Source organism: Callithrix jacchus, chromosome 11, assembly GCF_049354715.1.
Source record: "Callithrix jacchus isolate 240 chromosome 11, calJac240_pri, whole genome shotgun sequence".
Taxonomy (NCBI): Eukaryota; Metazoa; Chordata; class Mammalia; order Primates; family Cebidae; genus Callithrix; species Callithrix jacchus.
Window position 1 is genome coordinate 35,983,033 of NC_133512.1, and position 19,746 is coordinate 36,002,778.

The following is a 19,746-nucleotide window of genomic DNA, read 5'->3' on the forward strand; positions in this document are numbered from 1 at the left end:
ATGTCAAAGTATCCCCTAGGTATCTGTCATGAATCTTTCAGATTGGCAACACTGACTTTACTATTAGTGATATTACCATTCAGTCCCCTTACTAATTTCAGTAAAAGAAAACATCACGTCATTCAGTCTTCATATTTAGCCACAGAGTTCATCTGAAGAGAAAAATTGTTGTCTGATTTACAATGTAATTTATATTTCATAAACATGAGGCACATATATTACCAAGTTGTGAAAAGCTTCTATTAAGATTTCAACAGTCACAAATTGTACCTCTCATAGAAAATGTTAATTCAAGGCTTTCAGATTACTGATTTGTGATTTAAAGCTTGACCTAATTTTAGTAAAGGGAGACTTCATTGCAAATGAAACATCTGCATAAATTAATCTTAGGTAGCAAACCATGTGTATACTTTAGTCCTCAGTCATCCAAATCTTATATTGAGAGATTTAAAAGTAAAGTCCAAATTAGCACAGTACCCTAGAGATGAGTGCTGTGAATGTTGGAGGTCCTCTTCTGTTACAGTGTACATTATGTTAAGTTTCCATAGCCTAAGACTGATATGAAAATATGAAATAGTGAATGAAATCAAAAAAGGAAAAAAAGAATATCCTTGTCATCAAAATAATCCCCCATGTGGAAGTTGCTCTGTGCTGTGAGGCAGACCTGTTACAGCTGGAAAACTTTAATTCATGCTTTTAAACACATTTCATCAAATACATTAATGGAAATGTAATACATTTCATTTTAGAAACCTACACAAAAATGGTAAACAGTAGAGTAAAATAAGAATATGATGTTAAGAAATAATTCTTGGTCAGCCATGGTGGATCACACCTGTAATCCCAGCACTTTGGGAGGCAGAGGTGGGAGAATCACGTATGTCCAGTAGTCTAGGGGTTTAAGACCACCCTTGTGAGACCCAGCCTCTACAAAAAAAATATAGAAACTTAGCCGGGCATGGTGGCACATGCCTGTAGTTCCAGCTACTTGGGAGGCTGAGGCAGGAGGATCACTTGAGCCCTAGAGGTCAAGGAGGCAGTGAACACTGATCATGCCACTGTAGTCCAGCCTGGATGACAGAACAAGATTCTGTCTCAAAAAAAAAAAAAAGGAAATGATTCTTACCTATTTTTATAAGATTATGAAATATCTTTAGATTCTAGAATAAGATTCAAGCCCTAAATGTAAAACTCATAACATTTTTTTGTCTAGCCCCAGTGCATAGAGGAGAAAATGTTTCTTTCTGAGAGCAAGATTGATACCCTTAATTTATAGTTTACCTAGTGATGTATGTAATTGTCCCCTGTACTGGCTCCTTCATCAGTAGAGGTGCCCTTCAGAGGGCACTTAAAGGTGGAAATTTGCCGAGATGATCAGAGATGGGCAGAGTGTTCTCAATTCCACCACACAGAGACCATATCCTGAAGAAGATGTGCCTTTAGCTAACTAAATAGAGTAATATCTATCACTATCACTGTATGAGAAAACTTATTTCTATGGACTGATTATTGCAATTTTAAAAAATCCTCCTTTCTGTGGACTAAGTTCCCATGGACTGAGCAGATCCAGTTCCTCCCTCACTTCTGAGCTTCACTTTCTGTAGGTGGAAGGCAAAATATATCTGTGGAATCGATAACTTCTTTACCTCCTGGCTCAGTTGAAATTCACAGCCCAGTGTCAAGTGTGTTGTACATAGTAAATTAATAAATACTGTGTTTTATCTTTTTTAAAGAGCAATATCTTCTATCTAGTGCTGGAAAATTAGTCTTCTATAACAATAACTGCATTATTCTGGGTTTGGGACCAAGACTGACTTCTTGTCATTTTTTTTTTTTCCTTTCAGTACTGTAGATGAATATTCACCACAAAAAAAGGTAAGCAGATGCTTCTGTACCTAAAATGAGGTGATCTGGTTTGGTGACCTTGCCTTGCCTCCCTTGGCATGTTTCATAATTAAAATGAATACTGCCTCGAGCATAACACGACACAGCAGGGTGCCTGGGGCTGCAGCTTCCCTGCTCTTTCCTGCTTTGCTTTTGTATCCCTGGGCTGGTGTAGGTCCGTTTTCAGCTGTGTACTCTTGACTTTTTGATATTCTGCTGATTTCATGGTGCATTTTACAGTCTCAGGGCTTCCTGTTCTCCCCAGAGTGATATAAATTTGAATTTTAAAATGTTTATGTCAAAAAAAAAAATCCAGGCAGGAAGAATCTTGACTCTAAGAGGAAAGGAGTCACATAAGGAAAATATATGCTCTTTTAATACAACAGAAAAAGAGAAGGTAGCAAGTGGGAATGTGTTCCCAGTCCAATTTGATGAGGGGAAAATGTAGACTGAGATGTCAGGCACAAGTTTTGGAGACACAGATGTATTAGGTGGATCATCGTAATGAACAGTATACCTGTGTCCCTTAGGAAAGTCCTTGTACTACAGCAGAGGTATTGAAACCATCTCAAAGTTGCTTCTGTGAACAATTTAATAGCAGAGGATCTCATTGTGATAACTATACCTTAAAGGTTAATGTTGGAATGGGGAAATGATGTTTATCTCAGGAGAATCTGTGGATGTTTGTAATAGCCAGATGTGAAAAATCGTGTTGCAGGGAATAAAGATTGGGGCTTTTGACCTGCTGCTGGCCTTAGCCCAGTCCCATCAGACAGAATCTCCCCCAGCGTTTGCATTAATTGAGGCAACTCCCAGGTTATTTCTCTAAGATTGAACGGGGGAATTTCACATTTAAAAAAAAATTGGAACATGTTGTAAGCAGCTATGGTTTTCCAAAGGGCAGTAATACATTTATTCATTGTTCTCTTTCTCCCATCTCACAGAATAAAGCCCTTTTCCACCAATTCAGTCTTAAGGAGAACTGGCTCCAGCATAGAGGAACTGTGACTGAAACGGAGGAAAGTGAGTATGGTTTAAGTGAGGGTTTGGGGGTAGGTAGCAGTTAGCCACCACTTTTCTCTGACATTGGTGCATCAGCCTGACTAACCTTCATTTCATTCTGTCACCCCTCAGGTAAGCATGTTAGCATCAAATAGCATGGTTTTTCTTTTCTTGCTTTGAGCATTATAGTTGTCTTAGATCATATAATACTGTCCCACGTACCAAGGATACTTGTAATTTGGGAAGCAAGGAAAGTAGACAATGCCTAGAGCCTCCTTGCATTCTTGAGAGAATGATCAGGAAACTCAGCCTTTTTCTCCTAGAACCAGCTCCTCCCTGCCTTCATCAGCCCATTGCCTATGACTAACTGGAAGGATCACTAAAGTCAATGTGCAGAGTTTGAGCTGAGTCAGTCCATACTCAGTCCTTGAGAAGAAACTCTTGGATTAAGTAATGGACAGAAGGCTGTACGGTGGAAGCTCCTGCAAGGCTAGGCTCTGTGGGCAGTGCCACCCATCTACTGTGCCCTCAGTCACTGCTTATTTGTGTGGAAGAGTCTCATGGCTTCCCTTGAAGAGGGCTGTTCATTCAACACAAGGGGTAACACCTTTTTAGCACCCTGAAGATGCTGATGGGATTTTCTATGTTAATACTTTAAAGAGGAACGAGAAATATTAATAGTAGTTTTCTCCTTTTAGATAAAGGTTGAATCAAGTGCAGAGCTGGAAAACACAGCAAATTAAAATTTTAATGTACTTGTGACTCACAGACCCTCTCTTTTGACTCATCTTTCTCCATATGCTGAAATTCTGAGTGTGATCATTTAATATTTGCCCAATTTCTGGAACTTAGAAATCACAAGGATGCTTATTCCACTAGATAATGTTTATATATAATGCTCCTGATAGATGGTTCTGTTGGCTCATATTAAGTGTCATCTGTACCAAGTGAGAGAGCAAACAAAATTATCTAACTTCCTAACTCATTCGTTGCTGACCGTCCTTGCCCATTTGTCTTATAGTTTAATCATACAGTTTTCCAAGCTAAGCTGCAAAGAGGCAAAGTATTTCAAGGATCCTAGCCTCTTTTTGTTTATCAGTTTATTTAGCAAGATGTAAACTTAACTTGCATTTTAGTGGTTTAAAGACTGGATTTTTCCTTGCTGAAAATTTCATCTTTCCATGGAAGGAGGAAAGCCTTTTTCTCTCTCACTAGTCTGTTGGCAAAATATAAAACGACTATTTGTTAGATGCTATTGTTTTAGCGACGTACCCAACCAAACCAAATATGTCAAATGTCTCCTGGTGGTGTGTTTACTTTGAGATTCTATACATATAAACTCACAGACTTTGCTTCATTTGCATTTCTATGAAATCATTCCTGGGTTTGTTTTTGTGGTGCCATTTAAGCTGCATTTAAAATTTCTCTAGAAGCTTCACTCCCAATTTTTTTTGTAATACCAAAGAGTAGAATATCTAAGTATATTATTGTCCTTCTGTCGATTTGAAAGAAGATAATGTGTTTTATACGTTTATAGTAGCTGATATAAGAGGCAATGTGTCGGTTACTTCCATTGCTATTAAAACAGTTTCTGATATTAATATCATAAAGAAAACATTTTCCAGGATCCATTCACCCTGATAGTGATAACGTCCTAGTAATAATCATTAGCATCACAGACAGTGAAAAGGAAATTAAAAAGGGTAGAAATGTGACCTCCATTTGGAAACTAAATTCTTCACTACCTTGATGGGGGAAAGGGAGTCATTCTTAAATGACTGAGAAAGCTGAACACAACCAAGGCAGATGACAGATTTTTAGATAAGCTTTAGAGAATTCTAATAGCAAAATACGGTGTTCTTGATTGGGCCACTGAGATTGTCCTGAAATGGAATGTAAAGTAAAATTTTATGAATTAGACACTTTAATATGCAGCTTTGGGAGATCTCAGAAACTGTCAAAGAAGGGATTTAAAAGTACAGTCTGTGTACCACAGACTCCACTATATTATGGTCAGATGGTTTCTACCGTGAGTACACACTTGCCTGACTCAGGTCTCTCAGTACAGTGTGAAAAGATTAAACACCACTCTTGCTTGTTGGCTGGCTTTGTAACATCTGAGTTTCATGTGTTTTGCATACACTTTTAGACATACACCCTGGTGCTCAAGTGCATATATAAATATGCAGATGTAACTCTATAGGTGCTATTCCAAAGAGAATAGCAAGGTGGGGGTTGGTTTGGGAGAGTTGATCCAGGTGCCTTGACTTGGAAAAGTCTGTATGTCATGACCACTGTTCTCTGTTTACAAACAGTTTTTTTCACTTGTGCAGTTTTCTGCCACGTGTATATAACGGAGCATTCCTATGTCAGTGTGAAGGCAAAAGTTTGCAATACAGCCCAGGAGATCCTAAAAGTCGTGGCAGAAAAGATTCAGTATGCAGAAGAGGATCTGGCTCTGGTGGCCATCACATTCTCTGGGGGTAAGTTGTTTTCTATCCCTGAATATTAATATTTCACTGATCTCCTTCAAAAGGGGAGGGTTGGCATTTTTGTAGAGTAAAAGTGCAGCTCCTCCCTTCTGGGCCCGCAGCTGAATGACCACAGGAACAATAAGAAGCTGCCTACCAGAAGTGTTTCCATGACAACAGTTGGGTACTGTGGGATACTGAATTTCCTCCCCAAGAACTGAATAGAGAGGCATGCCAGTGTTTTGAAATACATTATAAAGCTTTTCATATTTTGTACTCTAGATAAGCCTTCTATTTTCATATTTAAATTAACTTGGGAAATTGCTAAAGAGTGAAATTACTTTACGGGGGAAGAAAAAAGGAAAGATTGCCTTGAACCAGTTGTATTGCGGGCTGACAATTTAATAGTTAAAGACCCCCTATTGAAAGAAAGACAAACTGTACAATAAGGTGAAAGCTCACACGGCAGTATTCCTTTAGGTGGACATGGGGAATGAGGCCTGGTTACAGCTTCTCCTTCTGTTGGGCCTTATTTATCCTCAGAGAATGGTTTATTGTCTGTTTTGAATAAGATCGCACAGATTACAAGCTGACACTATTGATCTATGCAGCTTGAACAGACCCCTTAGTTTTCACTGGAGCCTGTCAGATCTCAATGTTGCTGGCCTCCTTTTTTGCTTTGCAATCTTTATTTAATATCTCCTTAACCCTGAGAAAAAAATACAAAGAAAGTGACTTAGCATCAGTAGTTGAAAAATGTGAGTACTGTGTGGACTAATCAACCTGGGATGTGGGGTGAGGGGAGCAGATAAATTGCATTCCTGTTTATTCTTTGTTATCATTCTCTAATTGGGAGATGTGTATCCGAATATACTTGAGGGTAAAGTATTATGTGACAGAATCTTCTTCCTAGGGCTCTGTTGCTCACAGGCAGGTAAAATGGTCCTATGAGCTGGTGGATTACGTTTGCAAATGAAGCCTTTCTCTGTGGCCCTCCTCTCTCTCCCAGGGCTCTAATTGTGTATCTTAGCAAAACATGATCTAGAAAAAAAGAATTTGAGAAACATGAGGGATAAATGAATTTTAACTAGGTAATAGTTAGATTTTTAATAATATCTTTCAAATAGGTATGATAAATATGTGTTATATTTAACTTTCAAGTGACCAAAAATATAAAAGGATTTTCAACAGTATTAAGCTTCATCAATACTGTTTAATTAAGCAGCATTAAGCTGGAGCATCTGCCTCTCAAGGTAGCACCACTACAGAGAGTGATCCTGGGGTTCCCATACAGAGAGAAGGTGCCAGAGAAGGAAGAGCTGAATGAACTTTGCAGCGCAACTGAGACCCATCTCCCTTGGGAGCTGACTCAGAGTCAACCCAGGGACTGGTGCTTTTAGTTAATGAGTGGTTCTTTCACTACCCAGTATCTGTTTGGTGGCTATGAAATAGCATTTTCACACTCTATTAAATTAAATTCATTAGGGTGGGCAATAGCATTATAATGTGTATAGACCATTGCTAATCATCACTAGAAATATCAGCATATCTCTTGAATTATCCCACAGATTTGGAAATGTGCCATTATTTTCCATCCTCTACTTTTTTTTTGGCCTGTAGAGAACTTTTATGCCTGCATCTTTTTATCCCCCAAACAATAATGTTTTAATGAAGAAAACAAACTCAAGAGCTTAATGCATTCCTTGTTTTAGTTATATTATTTTTAATAAATTATATTTTAGTGCTACTTCAAAAAGAAATAATGAGATTTTTTTCTTTTTGTCAAAAAAAAAGTTTTAAGATGTCAGAGATGTTGAAAGTTTTATAGATTTTTCTGAAGGGAGCAATAGTATCATTCTCATAGCTTTAGTAGGTTTTTAGCTGTTTTGTACCCAGGGTAGTTACATGTATGTAGTAACAATAAACTACCCAGTTATTGCTGTCAGAGGTTAAAATTCTGTTATTTTTTAATTTTTTTTTTTTTTTTTTGGAGATAGAGTCTTGCTCTGTCGCCAGGCGCCAGGCTGGAGTGCAGTGGCCACTGCAGCCTCTGCCTCCCGGGTTCAAGCAGTGCTCCTGCCTCAGCCTCCCAAGTAGCTGGGACTACAGGCGTGTGCCACCACGCCCAGCTAATTTTTTTTGTTTTTTAGTAGAGACGGGGTTTCACTGTGTTGGCCAGGATGGTCTCCATCTCTTGACCTTGTGATCAGCCCGCCTCGGCCTCCCAAAGTGCTGGGATTACAAGCATGAGCCACCGCGCCCGGCCAAAATTCTGTTAGTTTTTATCTTTCATAGTATAGTGACAAATCTGAAAATAAGGGGATGTGATGAAATGTTTCTCAGCAAATAGGAAAACTGCTGTCAGAAAGTCATGACATTTTGTTCTATGAAGTGCGAATGGCTCTCATAAATTCAGATTTAAGGTGTACATAGGCACAGAAAGGGCTGCAAGAAATTATAGCTAAACAAAGAAGGAGCCAATGGAACCTAGGAAATGGAACTTCAGAACCCAGCCATGTGAGACCATCCACTACACAAGTCACCAGCCCAACATTACAGCACTATGGATCTTTATAATGCTGGGCCATAAAGAATACATTAGATTATTATTTGTGTACTCTGCATTAAACAGAAATGTTCAAAACAACACTTTGTATTTGGACCAATTAAGTTGTCTAGAAAAGGCCCATAGAATATTGCATTTCCCAGTCATGCTGGATAGCTCCCTTAGGAGAAGTTGACTGAGTCACAGTGAAATAAACTTTAGTATGACTTTAGTCTACTTCCCTATGCATTTTGTAGTTAGGAGTAGGGCATTTTCTATGAAGAAAGCTATTTGGTTTTAAGAGGGCTCCAACTGTGGTAGAAAATAGTCAAAGGATAGGAATTTGCAACAAGAAAAATAAGGTAGAAGAGGAATATACAAAAAATATTCAACCTAGTAGTTAAGAAATACAAAGTAAACAGAATCTACTTTTGTTATTAGCAAAATAGTAAACTTACCAAAAGTAATGATCAGGCTGGGCATGGTGGCTCACACCTTGTAAATTCCCAGCACTTTAGAAGCCAAGGCAGGAGGATCACTTGAGGTCAGGAGTTCAAGATCAGCCTAGACAACATGGTGAAATTCCATCTCTACCAAAAATACAAATTAGCCAGGTGTGGTAGCAGGCACCTGTAATCCCAGCTACTTGGGAGGCTGAGGTGGGAGAATTGCTTAAACCTATGAGGCAGAGGTTGCAGTGAGCTGAGATCACACCATTGCACTCCAGCCTGGGTGACAGAATGCAACTCCATCTCAAAAAAAAAAAAAAAAAGTAATGATCAGTGTACAAGTCTTATACCTATTTTTAAGTAAAATCTATTGGCTTTTAAAAAATCAGAAAGCAATTTGGTAGTTTATATCAAAAACATAAAAAAATTCATTCCCTTTGGCCTAGTAATTCTAACACTAGGAGTTTATCTTAAGAAAATCCTTTATAATCAAAGATTTATACATAAGGATGTTGACTTCAGCAGGATATATTATGACTCCTATAATAATAGATCCCATTTACCAAACCCCCCATGTGCCAGGCCCCGTGCCAGTACTTAGCATACATCATGCCATCTAATTTGTATGATAAAAAAAATTAAAAACCACTAAATGTTCAACAACAGAGGAAACATTCAATGATGGTATAATGAACTATTGGTATTTAATTTTGTATACCAGGGCAATTATATGTATTGGTATATACTATTGAGATTTAACCAATTAAATGTGACATATATGAATAATTTTGGCAAGTGGATAAAGTGCTTATAAGAACATCAGAATATAAAATGTGTATGGAATAATTGCAAATATATATGTGTATCTACAATAATTATAAATGCCTATGCATAAATCATTGCAAATCAATGTAATTATTTGTGTGTAGACACACAGTTATATAAAAATCAGAACAAAAACAGACCTAAATGTAACCAGTGTTAACATGGTATGATTATCTTAGATGAGTACATTTTACTGTTTCTCTTAAACTGCTCTGTGTTCTAAACAATGACTAAATGTTATAGGAAAGAACTGCAAGAGGGCGCCTCTTTTTGGCCGCTGAGCAGTGAGAGCTGTTTGTGATGCCGCTGGTGTCATTGTACAGCGTGTGCAGACCTGAATTAATCCACTTAGTTCTGTTTACTTTAAAGTATTTTTCTTTGGCAAGTTTCACTTTTTAAATATATTGTGTAGGCCTACTGCTGCTACTCTTGTATTTCTAATTATTCTTTTTTTTTTTTTTTTCAAATAAAGAAAAGCATGAACTTCAGCCAAATGACTTAGTCATCTCCAAATCCCTCGAGGCATCTGGTCGGATATATGTCTACCGGAAAGACCTGGCTGATACTTTGGTAAGGACCTTCAGCCTTGTATTTGAAACAAACAGGCCAGGCGAGGTGGCTCATACCTGTAATCCCAGCACTTAGGGAGGCTAAGGAGGATAGCTTGAGCTCAGAAGTTTGAGACCAGCTCAAAAGTTTGCAACCCTTTCTCTAAAAAAAAATTTATAAACTAGCTGGGCAGAGTAGCACACTCCAACTGTCCATAGCTCTGTGCTGAGGTGGGAGGATCTCTTGAGCCCAGGAGATCAAGGCTGCAGTAAATTGTGATCTCACCATTGCACTCCAGCCTGAATGACAAGGTGAGATCTCAAAAAAAAGGTCGGGGGGGAACACACACACAAATGTCAGATTCAAAGCATAGTTTTTATATGTTTATAATGATTGTTGGAAAAAAATATTAAACTGTTTCCTCCCTTATCCAATGAAACAATTCCAAAATCACATTACTTTTACAAATCAAAAAGGGATTGAGAAATTTAATTCAATTTAATCCAACATGAGGAGTTCTAAACCCTGCCTAATTAAACACTTAGGGTCCCTGAAATAAAGGATTTGAGACAAGTGACTCCTCCCATGGAATTTTAATTTTATTTCTTCTTTTTCGGTGAGCATATGGAGATGAGGTGAGAAATGCATCCTGGGTGGATTTAAGGGGAAAGAGACCTTTGTTTTGGTATGTTTCAGTACACTTTGTTCCATTCCCTTGAAGAAAAGCATGGATGAGCAGCTTTCGCTGTGTAGAACAGGGTTGTGGCAATGGGGCATCAGACGCTGCGAAAGAGAAAGAGTCTGGAGAAATGTAGAACCCATGCTTTAAGTTGCTTTCAGTCCAAAATTTAAGAACACTTATCCTAAGTAGATGATTTCATTGCTGCTGTGGTTCCTAAAGACCTCAGTAGAGTGTGAGGATTTTTTTTTTTTGGAGACGAAGTCTCACTCTGTCACCCAGGCTGGAGGGCAGTGGTGCAATCTTGCCTCACTGCGACCTCCGCCTCCCTGGTCCAAGTGATTCTCCTGCCTCAGCCTCCCGAGTAGCTGGGACCACAGGCACGTGCCTGGCTAATTTTTTGTGTTTTTAGTACAGATGGGGTTTCACAGTGTTACCAGGATGGCCTCGATCTCCTTACCTCGTGATCCACCCGCCTCGGCCTCCCAAAGTGCTGGAATTACAGGCGTGAGCCACCGTGCTCGGCCAGAGTGTGAGGATTTTTAAATGCAATTATATGTTTGACTCTGAAGCCCCTGCATATTCCCTTTATTTGTACATGTCTTAGCACCTTTCCTGTGCTGTCCTTCAGCAGGTCACAGATCCTGTGTAATTCTGTCAGTGAAACGTGACCAACTGGGTGCTGCACAGCCTTTCTGAGTAAATAATGAGTTTGATCTTACCCCTCCCCATGAAGGAGGACGATCTGACACGTAGCTACTGTGGGGATCGTTGTGGTAGAGGAAATCCCCACTCCGAGTATCTTCCACGCCTCCTCTGCCAGCTACATGTGGCCTTCTCAGGCAGCTCCCTCCCATGCATCTCCACACTCAGTCTACTACTATCCAGGGTCACCTTTAGAAAATAAGGCTGGCCTGGGCAATGCCTTGATGGAATAAATAGGTGCTATGAAATATGTTGCCAGAGAAGCCAGACTCCATCCTACCTTCAAAAGCTTCCCCTGCCAACTCTTGATACCACCTAAAATTGTCCCAATGGAATCGTAGGTTTAGATATTTCATCACCTAAAGATGCCAGCTAAAATCAAACATTGTAAGGAAAGAATAACACATGAAAACACCAGTACCCACTATCACTTTCACATAGATTAGTTAATCCTCTTGGAAAACAGGAATTAATGCACTGAAGGAATGAGATAGAAAATTTTCATGTTTCTTGGCAAGGGCAGGACAACCTTAAATAGAGTTATTCAACCTTGAATAACCAGAGTTAATAACTCCAGTTGGGTAAGGGACCCAATTAGGAAGAAAATGGGGACAAAAAGCCAAGTAGAAATATCCTGACACCTCCAAGTTATTAAGCAGGTGTGTGTGCTGCTTCCTCACTCTGGTTCTTCCTTTGAAAGTCAGCAGTAGAGTCTGTCTGTTCTTAGCCTAACCAGACCAATCCCTGAGAAACCTCTGCTTTTCCTCTACCTCCACTGGTTCATTAGCTGGTTCATTTAGTCAGTGCTTTCTGAGCACCACACTTAGCCCTACACTGGGGATACAGAGACAAAGTGAACTTTGACCTGCTGCTGAGAGGACTGAGTCTGTGGGAAAACTCTGTGAAGATCTTCAGTCATTAGGTTTTAAAAAAAAAAATAGGAAACCTACTAATCAATGTAAAACTTCTAAAATGGAAATAATTTATTTTTTAGTTTAGAAATATGGATTAATATTTGGCACCTGGAATATCCCCTTTATCCTACTATGTCATTTATTTTTGCAAAGTTCCTTTTGTTTTAAAGTTATTATTCAAATCTAACCCTTCAAATGGGAGAATTTATATTTTTATTAGAAAACATCAACTATTTTGGAAAGCTGCCACTTAATGTTTTAAATAACTTTAGTGGTGAAATAGATTTAAAGTTGTGATGGCATCTAATAACTTTATGCCATATCTTAAGGAAATACTGTTACCAGCCTCATAGTGGTTAGGCCTTATTTACATAGGGAAAGAAGTTGATACTTAAAATAATAATCTACCATGGGATGTAAACAAAATAATTTTTATTTTTTATTTTATTTTTTATTTCATGTTAAATTTTTTTCACTTTCCATGGGCATTTTAATAAAATGCGTAAATGTGTGTCTGGGATGAGACTTGTTAAACATAGTTCCTGTTAAAGCCATGTCTGTCTTTATTGAAATGCACCGTGACATTTCTTTTGTTTGTTTTTATACTAACCCTGCTGGCACATTAATTCTTGCCAGAAGCCAAAGTGATTTCGGGGCTTTCGCTTTCATTATGCTGTCTGCCAGGGCAGTGTTTTATAATCAGATTTGTGCATGTGTGTGTGCGAATGGGGGCGGGGGAGAGGGATGGAGGAGTGGGCAAATTCACTGAAGTATCATTGATCACCTTGTACTATTTCCAAGGCCGTTTCCTAAATTGCCGGTAACTCACTGAAGTTGAACAGACCAGGGAAAATACTAAGTGCACTCAGAAAAGATTACTTTGCTAATGTGGGCTTCTAGTGCTTTTCTACAGCCAGCCAATGCTGTGTGAAACATTTGGGAATTCCTGAGGATCTTTTTGCTTCTGTTGGTTTAGAACCCGTTTGCAGAAAATGAGGAATCACAGCAAAGGTCGATGAGGATTTTGGGAATGAACACTTGGGATCTTGCTCTGGAATTAATGAATTTTGATTGGAGTCTATTCAATTCCATTCACGAGGTAAGTGAGGAGTGAAAAGATCAAATATAAATGCTGTTTTAACTGTGAATTCTTTGTGAAGAATATCTATGCGTATGGTGATAATATTATGCTAGAATAACATGGTCCAAAAGATATTTGGGGACTTTAAATATATTAAAAGACTGAATCAATTCTTAAAAAATTAGAATATGTAAGCATGCTTTTATTTGCTTCTAGTGTGATCATATGCTTGTGTAATGTATAAATATGCTATATTTTGTACATATAAATACATATATGTATTTGGAGATAAGGCTCTAATGGGGTTGATGAACTATTTTACTTCTGATATTAATAGATTTATTTTTCCATGAAGTTTATGATAGTTGTACAAGAATCGTATTCATATTTATGTATGTACACAACACATCCATCTTTTTACTTAAGAACATTCTATAAATTTAGACTGCATTGTAAGACTTCGAGTACTTTATTGAAAATTTTGGATATATTCAAGTTTTTATGTCTATCAGTTTTTCACTTGAGGACAGATTATAACATTTTTGAAACAATAGATTGGGAGCAAAATGCTACTAATGATTTGTGAGTACATTTGGCCAGAGGAAATGCTCACAGGAATCAAGAGATGAAAAATGTTAGAGCCCCATGCAACCATATGTTGCATTTGCTTTGCCATGTAGTGAAATTTTTTATTCTAAAGTGGCCTTTCCTTCTGAAGAAGGAACCTCACGCCCAATTTAGAGATCCAGATGTCCTCATATTTTCTCATTAAACAGATTTCAATATTGTGATCAGAATGTGAGCAAGTAGTGAATTCATTCATGCTAAATGGCTTGTGTCTTTGGAAATGTTAGTAGACTAGGATATACCCCTGCTTATGCAGCAGAAGAATGTAAGTTACCTCTGCAAAATTCACACACACACACACAAACACACACACTTATTTAAAAGCAAATCTCTTCTATTCCTTTGCACATGATCAGTCTATATAAATAGTTACTGGTCTTGTTTGCTTTTGTACATTATTAGACCTTGCCTTAATCTCATTCTCTTTCCATTTATGATTTGACAATGTTTTATATCAGTGGTTTTCAAAAAGCAGGTACTCAGACCAGCATCATCAGCAGGACTTGGGCATTTGTTAGACATGCAGATTTTCAGCCCCTCCACACACCTACAGGATCAGAAGTTCTAGGGATGGGATCTAGCAGTCTGTGCTTCAGCAGTCCTCCAGGTGATCCTGATTCACACTAAAATTTGAGGACCATTGTCTTAGAGAACAGACCTGTAAGGGTCTGATGTGCACCTTAACAAATACTAGTCGTACTAGCATTCATTTTCACTTGAACTTTTCAATGTGACAAGTTTGGGAAATTAGGGGATTCCATTTATCCTATGATTTAAACTTTAGGATATCTTAGATTTTTATATAGAAATGTATTCCTTACATTCTGAAAAATCACTTACATAGTTCTAGGTGAACATTATTAAATGAGGCACCTCTAAAACTGTGATTTAATGTATTACTATTCACTGTATTTTCTTTTCGCCTATTAATAATATGGGAGGGACTACCTAAAGTAGCTGTTAAAATATGACCGAGTTTTGTATCAACTGTACTTTGCTATAAATAAACCTTGGCATGAATACATTTTCTTTCAGCAAGAGCTGATCTACTTCACATTCAGCAGACAGGGAAGTGGAGAACACACTGCAAACCTCAGCCTTCTGCTCCAGAGATGCAATGAGGTCCAGCTCTGGGTGGCCACGGAGATTCTGCTCTGCAGCCAGCTGGGCAAGCGAGTGCAGCTGGTGAAAAAATTCATCAAAATTGCGGCTCAGTAAGTTTTTAGTGTGAGAAGTGCCATTCCTCTAGTCTCCTTGAGAGAGTACATTGTTTTTCTTTCTTTTTTCCTTAGGATGATAAGGGTTGGGATATAAATGTGTAATATGGAGTTAAATGACCAAATGGCTGAAAAGGTCCATTTTTGAATATTTATATCTTTGCATTTCACGTATTTATACCTTAAAGTAAATGTCAAAGTATCAGACATAAGCACTTTGCTCTCTGCCTCTGCACTAATAAGCAGGCAGTACACACATCCTTCATCCTGCAGCTGAACTGCAGTGTGCCTCGGTGAGCTACAGGAGGCTAGAAAAAAAGGGATGATGATGTGCGGAAGTGAGAATCATTCACCCCACCCCCTGAGCCTCACTCCTGGGTGCACCCCATGCTCCAGCCACTCATCTTTCCCTTGAGCACCATTTTCCAAGCATGAACACTTGTTGGCTTTGCCAAGAATGGCCGCTTGCACCCAGCAAGTTGCTACCATTCTTCAAGACCTCAGTCAAATATTACTTCCTTCCTGAAGTTACCCCTGATTTTCAAATGCAGAGGTACTACTTCCCCTCTGCTCACATATACTTTTTACCTTCTAAAATCGTATTGTATTTATTAAATTTATCTGTTTATATAGGTTTCTGCACTAGGCTGTGTTTGCTTTCAAAGAACAGGGACTATTTCTTATAATCATTATACTTGGGTGGGTAGTACAGAACTTGGGTAAATAGCAGTGACTCAAAATTTTGAATGAAATTTTAGTCACTTGCTAGGAGCATCTCTTAAAATATCAGAGTCATGTCAAGAGTCTGTTCTTTGGACAGCTCCCCAGCAGAAGCAGGGAGCATGAATCAAAATCTTCCTCAACTCTTGCTTCCCAGCCTTAAGATTTTATTTCTCCTTTGTCTTCCAAAGTAGTTTTTATATCAGTTTTCAAGTACATGTCAATATCAATCACTCATGTACAGATATATAGTAGTGTGGGGAAATCAGACTGAGTCTATACACAGTTCCTGCCTTTGTGAGGCTTGCAGTGTATCAGTGGGCATTTCTAGCCCTCAGCTGGCTCCTTTGCAAAGTAGAATGGGGAAATGCCCTAGAAGAAGATCTAATTCTGTTGAGGGCTGTAGAGGAGGGGGCGCTCATACCCCAAGAGTGTAGAAAGTAGGTTCAGGAAAACATTGGTGAAGGAAGTTGCCTTTGAATCTATTTGAATTCTTGGGGAAGGTGTGACAGGTAGGAATTCAAAAGAGCACACTCTTTATGGGAGGCCAACTCAGCAGAGACAATGAAGCAGAGCCTGTGGTCAGAGAATGTGACCTCCTCTGATTAAGAGTGGAGGGGGATATGTGGGAGAATGATCTGTAAAGACAGGTGGAATCAATTACAAAAGACCTTGAATTTCAGATTGAACTGAACTTAGAAGGGAGAAGGGAGTTTTTTAAAGTTTTTAGGCCTGAGACTGACAGGATCAGAGATATCCTTCAGGAAGGTTGGTCTGAAACTAGCACATTGAACTGTAGCAAAGGGACCCCAGGAGCAAGATAATTTTTCTTAGCCAAGAGACCATGAAGGATCCTGACCTGGTATTTGGTGTGACTGGGCGTGGAAGGATAGATAACATGATATTCCTAAATCTTATAATCTTATTGGACTGCTTTTATGGTGAATGCTTTTTTTTTGGCCATTGTATTCCAAAATGTCTTGGGAAATTCCTAAAGGTGAGGCTCTTTTGGGTAAAAAGCTTTCTTGTAAATGCTAGTCACTTAGATAAATGGAAAATTAATGTTCCAAGGAGTAAAACGACACCGCCCAGCTCAGTTCCCACTATAAGATTGTCTGTCCTCAGGGAAATGAAATATATTCACGTCTTCTCCATATGGCCCCATTCTCTTGAATTTTTATGGTGCTGGTCTCTATTGCTAGCCCAGGGAATAGAATTCAACAGAAACATAGAGTTAAATTCCTTATAATCACGCTAGTAGGAATAACCAAGGGAAAATAGTAATTTCCACAATCATGAAGTGCTTTTCCTGCCTAAGGCATCCTATTTGCATATTCATGTTTCCCCTCCTTCTCACCATCCCCATCCCCCACCTCGGTGTATTGAGTGGATTTTATTTTCTCACACAAAGACAAAAGGAGTGTTTGCTGAACTGGAATGTTTAGTGTCAGACAGTTTGTTCTTATCATGGAATGAATGACCCCTGTTAACAGAGGATTCCAGCCTGGAATGGTATCTGATATTTGCACTGTATCAATTTGTCTTCTCCAGAAATTGTGTCTGTATTAATTCCTTTTTTTTCTTAACAGATTTAGATGTTAGGTATATGTGTGTTTTCTGAGGTTTTTTTTTCCCCCTTAAAATATGACTAAAAAGGACAGCTATATGGACCACGAAAATTGTTCATTGGGTGCTAAAAGATAAAATGATGGGAATTCTAAGATTTCACTAGATTAATGAAGCTGAATAAGAAGTAGAATAATAGACATCTTTATAATGAGTAATGATAAATCCATTTCCCCAGAAGTTTGTTTTCTACTTCAGCAAATGCTGTTTAAAAGGCTTGCTGTGTACTAGGCACCTGGGTGATGGACAGAATATTAAAAGATTAGACATATACTCCATCCTTAAGGGACCTACTATCTAGCAGGGATTGCATAACCAGTGGGACCTCCATCATATCCTAAGGCTCAGGGACCCAGGGTAAGAGAGACTTCCAACAGAAGAGCTTCCAGCAGAGTGATGGAGCAGTTCTTATTGACCACAAGAGCCTCTGCAGAGGAGGCTGGTATTTCAAAACATCAACTCAGGAGATGTCACTAACTCAAGTCTGTTCTGGCTGGTGGGAACATTCAGGGTGTGAAGAGTCAGAAAAAGTAAAATGAGGGAAGTGAACAGCAGGAGGAAGGCGAGTCACCATGTGAAAGCAGTGATTCTCAAATGCAAGTAGGTTTCCCAATCACAGAATGCGAGGTATCTTGTTTTAGGTTATTCATGGACTATACCAAGCAGGGTCTACCCAGGAGAAAGTTGGCAAAAAAATAAATAAATAAATAAGGGGTCACTTAAATGAAGGTACAGGGCCTCACACTTACCAAGGAACTGCTGGCAGAGCCAAAAGCCAGACAGGAGGACCATGAAAGGAATAGATCATGCCCCTTGGAGGCTCAGTAGCAAGGTGCCTATGAGACACATGTCCACCACAGATACCTTTGGCACGAGGTGTGGAGGCAGTGTGACATGGTAAAAAGCCCCACAGGACTGCATACCTCAACCATACCTCAGCTTTCTGTTGAAACTCTTCTCTGTAACCCAAATGTGAATAAGTAATTAAGGACTGTGATCGCCACCCTACCCAGGCAATGTGTAAACAAATGCTAATCTTGACTTTTGTGAACCACTTAAGTAACAACCAGAATGTCAAAAAGTCCCCTGGCCCTCGGATGTCTGGAGCCCCTCACCCTCATCTTTACCCAGGAATCCACTGGAATGTCCGGAACCCCTCACCCTCATCTCCGCGCAGAAGGTGATTTGCAGAATCCACTAGCCCTCGGAATGTCTGATGCCCCTCATCCCCACCCCTGCCCCTCACCCTCACTCCCAAGGTGATTTTTACAGGTATAAAAAGTCTTGACACCCTCCTTTCAACGCCACGGGTTGGAGAGACATGAGTCCTCTGTGGCCGCCGGCAATAAAGACCCTGCAATTTGGCATACTTTTGTCTTGGTGTTGACTTTCTATGCTCAGGCCAGTACAACAGCAGCACGGCCTGTCCAGGTTCCACTGTTCTTGGGAGTGGAACTTCTAGAATGTCCCCAGGCCTGAGCCTTCCTGGCTTGGAGCCTGGTACAGCTGGACTCTGGCAGTACCTAATCTGTGAGGCTGGTTCTTGGGCAGGCCAGTTTAGGCAGGGCCTGCCAGAGCACAGCTTCTGTGGGTCTTCCCACTCACTCCACAGCTCAGGTCATTCTCCTAATTCTGAACTAGACAATCTCATACACTGTGTGTACAACTGGGAATCGGTATAGCTTTGGGGGACAGAGGCTTGTAGTATGTATTGAGAACCTTTAACGTCTTCGCAGCTTTTGACCAATCATGGAATGACTGGAAGTCTAACTTAATGGGGGAAAAAGTCATAAATACAGTAAAAAAGTTGTATGTATAAGAAATTTATTGCAGCATTCTGTGTAACAGGGAAAATTGAAAATTATTGTCCACATTAGAGGAATAAATTATGTAATATGCTCTTGATAAAATATTACATCGCTGTTAATGATTATAGTAAATAATCCATAGTATATAACATAACACGGTATTTAACCGAAAAAACAGGCCACAGACTTACACAGTTCCTAAATCCCATGTGAGACATTTGGTGGGGAGGTCATGAAGGAATGGCATCTGAGGAAAGCTAGACAAACATCACGAGGCCCCTGATACATACTCTGCTTACTGCTAAGTACTTCATACTTTTCATAGTAAACTTTCAAGGTAGGGTAATTTTTTTTAACTTTGTTTTAAAGCGCTACCTCAGAGAAGTTGTTTTCTAATGCTCTCCAGATAAAGGAGTGCCTGGAATTCACAGGCTATTCTGGTTGCCCTGAAAGCCCGAGCTCCCTCTGCCATTCCAAGCTCTCTTAGCCAGCTTTGGAAGTTAGTGGAATGCTGATCAGTTAAGTCTCTGGGCATGATTGATGTTGTGCAGCCTGGATGGCCTCATGAAATGAATGGAGCTCAGCATGATCTTATTTTGCATTTCATTTCCTTGTTTAAGTGAGAAATGTTGAACAGTATTCCC

The 19,746-nt window shown here is 39.2% G+C and overlaps 1 protein-coding gene across 6 annotated transcripts in view; it reads left to right on the forward strand.

Moving 5' to 3' along the window:
- The window catches only part of RAPGEF5 (Rap guanine nucleotide exchange factor 5), a 261,457-nt gene that overhangs the window by 219,547 nt on the left and 22,164 nt on the right, over positions 1-19,746 (forward strand). For 3 of the 6 annotated variants that reach the window (XM_035253670.3, XM_017975260.4, XM_035253671.3), the window contains 6 exons: positions 1,845-1,875; positions 2,829-2,907; positions 5,202-5,369; positions 9,649-9,746; positions 13,000-13,122; positions 14,767-14,945. In XM_035253670.3, the coding sequence (XP_035109561.2) occupies positions 1,845-1,875; positions 2,829-2,907; positions 5,202-5,369; positions 9,649-9,746; positions 13,000-13,122; positions 14,767-14,945 (678 nt within the window). The remainder of the gene's footprint in view (positions 1-1,844; positions 1,876-2,828; positions 2,908-5,201; positions 5,370-9,648; positions 9,747-12,999; positions 13,123-14,766; positions 14,946-19,746) is intronic. The other 3 variants (XM_035253669.3, XM_078342572.1, XM_078342573.1) reach the window with 1 other exon arrangement.